Here is a 3,310-nt window from a genome sequence, read left to right as displayed (position 1 = left end):
TTTCCAATTACCAATAATCTGTTTTTTTAATCATTATTATATATTTGCAATAAAAATATATTTAAAATATAAGAAAATGACTTCAAATGTACTGAGCCACCAATTCCAATCAACCCAGACCCCTCAATTTAAAGGATAATTAAATAATTTTAGAATTTTGTTGTTAATCCATTATTATTTTACTTTAAAATCATCCAAACAACCGACCATGCCTTTTTTTGAATTTTTTTAATCGTATTTTAAAATTATATGTCTGTTTTTTATAATAAAAAATTATAATTAAATTAGATTATAATTTAAAAATAGAATTGCATCATTAAATGTGTAAATATGACATTAATGTATGATTGCAAAGTACTATGATGGACTATAATGCATGGATACTTTAAAAAATTACTCGATGCAATATTAAATATGTGTCAGTTACAAATTAGACTTGGACATGTGCCAGTACAATATTCGTGTATTAGAAATTATAAATAAAATAAAATAAAAGGACACAATATTGCACATTTTGAAGGCGTGTCCAACACGCTTTCGACAGGTTTAAAATTATTTTTTTAATAATTTTAAAAAAAATTGGGCTTTTTTTTAAAAAAAATAGGTTTAATAAAAAAAATTAATTTCCTCCTCTCAAACTCAAAGTCTCGGGAGAAAATTACTAAAATTTCTAGAGATAATCATGATGATTTAATTAATTTGAATATCAGAAATTTTCATTGCGTAATTTTTTGAATAAACTGACTATGTATATTTTTTAAGCCACATTTGGTTAAAAATGTAGATGTAAAATATGCTTATTTGTATTTTATCTTGGTATTTTTCATATTGCATCCTTTAATTTTATGAGATATTGAGAAATTATATGTATATAATATATAGCCGCGTCAGTGCCAAGTCCTATCATAATTTTCTTAGATTTTTCATATTACCATGTTCATATCCTATCGTGTCCGTGTTCATGCATCATAGGTGATGGAAGATGTTTCTACCATTATACCAAAGTGGGTGTTTAGTAAAGGAGGCATGTACAATGGTTTAAAATAAACACTTTTATTTGTTGCTGAAAATAAATTAAAAAAATATTTTTATTTTATAGCTTTTGCTTTTGAACTGTCATGATTAAAAATAAATAATTATTAATTATGATCGTGCAATGATTGTTAGTTATGATTTTTATAAGTGTGACTAAAATATTTATCATGGCTAGGCATAAATATTTAGCATTGCTCATGACCATTGCAAAAAAATATCTTCCATGACTAAATTTTATTATGTTACAATAATAAATCTAAATAAACAACTTATAATTAATTCAGGGTTTTCTTATTGTTCATTTAATTAAAGGTAATCATATCACTCATTTAATCAGTTCCTAGAAGTAAACGAACATGTATCATAAGGGTGTTTGTGTAAATTATCGACACTTAATAAGATTGTAATTGCAAGTACAACCTCAAATAGTATAATTATAATTTTATAAAAAATAAATAAATAAGAAATATTTACGTATTTGAAACTAAACCCATGAAATGTCAATGCACCTTACCCCTTTTTTTTACTATTTATCTCCCCCACAAAAATAAAAATTATTGCAAACATCACTTTTTTATGAATTTAGGGAGTTACGAGTTTTTTTTAAAGTAAAAGCGATCAATTATTATTAATTAAAATAAATTAATTACAATCATTCATATCGAATATCATATCTAACAAAAACTATTATAATAATCACATTCTGATCTATAATATCAATACTTACTATTAGAGTAGAAACAAATAAGTTTACCATTCAGTAGACACAATATCCCACCCTTGACCTCTAAGATTATGGGGTCTCAATTTCGCCAATTGAATTAGGCCTGATTGCCTGGGAGTTAAAGTTATATGCTAAAATTTTAATTCATAATTTCATATACACTAGTATAAATTAAAATTAAAATTAAAATTGATGGTATAATTATAAAAAGGGACATTGGGAAAATATTGATATAATTTAAAATTAAAAAATATAGGGTGGGCAGAATTTATTTCCAAAGATCTGTTATCGCTCATCAATCATCACTGTCAGTCACACCACCAAAACAGAAAAGCTCCCTCCCCACTATCACACCATCTCCATGGAAGAAAAACCCAAGAACAAGAACAAGAAGCAGAAGCACCAGCACCCCAACGATCAAACCGCCAAAACCACCTCTGATTTCTCCTTCAAGCCTTCCTCCGACGTTAAGGGCCTCCGATTCGGCGGCCAATTCATCGTCAAATCCTTTACAATCCGCCGGGCGCGGCCTCTGGAGCTCCTCCGTCTCCTCTCTCTTCCACCCACAAAACCCGGATTCCCTTCCACATCCGCCTACCTCCCAACGAATTTCACGATCCTGGCCCACCACGCGTGGCACACGCTCACGCTTGGCCTGGGCACGAGGAAATCGAAAGTGGTGGTGTTCGTGTTCGAGTCGGAGAATATGAGGGCGGCGGTGGACCGACTGTGGCCGTCGGAGATACCCCTCGGAGAAGTGAACAAGAAGCTGATTAGGGGGCTGACCGGATGCGAAATGGCGCGGTTCAAGTTCCGGAAAGGGTGCATCACGTTCTATGTTTACGCCGTCAGAAGAAGTGGGAATTCCGGGTTCATCTGCGCCGACGATCTGAGGACCATATTGCAGTCGGTGGCGGCGCTCAAGGATTTCATTGACCACACGGCGATGCTCGCCATGCCCAACCAGAAAAGCATCAGCTACGCGCCACCGCTTGCCGTCGCTCATTAAATTAGGCATGTTCTAATTTTCTGTTTCTTTTCTTCCCAAGGATTTGACTTAAAATACAGTATTTTTCTTTTGCTTTTTCCTTCTTGATGGGGTATGGAAATGGTGGAATGAATTTTTATTTTTAGGTATTTTTTTTTGTAAAAATTTTGATTTCCCAACTTTGTATTCTACGAAGAATGAATGAATAATTGGAGAATTGGTGGGGTGAATTTAATATATATATATATATATATTTGTTGGCATTTTATAACTCGATTTTTTTTATTTCATTTTAGATATGATCTCATAATTTTGGACTAAATCTTTAAGATCATATTTATAAATTCATACTGCATTCAGTGCTTAAAATATAAGAAAAGATAATCGTACATTTTATATTCTTGAAAATTAATATATGTCAATGATATAACTATATAATGCGAATTAAATATGGAGGGTAGTATCTTTGAGAACTATATGTAAAATTAATTAAATGGCATTTAATATATGATATCATTTTCAAGAAAAAGATAGATGATCATAAATTAATGGTTATTGGTATA

The 3,310-nt window shown here is 31.0% G+C and overlaps 1 protein-coding gene across 1 annotated transcript; it reads left to right on the top strand.

Annotated features, from left to right (window-relative positions):
* On the top strand, positions 2,026 to 2,986 carry LOC105171933. Its single transcript, XM_011093204.2, has one exon. It carries the CDS (start codon positions 2,121 to 2,123, stop codon positions 2,766 to 2,768), a length of 648 nt encoding a protein of 215 aa, XP_011091506.1. The 5' UTR covers positions 2,026 to 2,120; the 3' UTR covers positions 2,769 to 2,986.

This window comes from Sesamum indicum, linkage group LG10 (genome assembly GCF_000512975.1).
Source record: "Sesamum indicum cultivar Zhongzhi No. 13 linkage group LG10, S_indicum_v1.0, whole genome shotgun sequence".
Taxonomy (NCBI): Eukaryota; Viridiplantae; Streptophyta; class Magnoliopsida; order Lamiales; family Pedaliaceae; genus Sesamum; species Sesamum indicum.
The sequence above is the reverse complement of the archived record's forward strand: the minus strand, read 5'-3'. Positions and strand labels throughout refer to the sequence as shown.

What these genes read in the sequence shown, in the direction of transcription:
- LOC105171933 (XM_011093204.2), top strand. Translation starts at nt 2,121, where the DNA reads ATGGAAGAAAAACCCAAGAACAAGAACAAGAAGCAGAAGCACCAGCAC.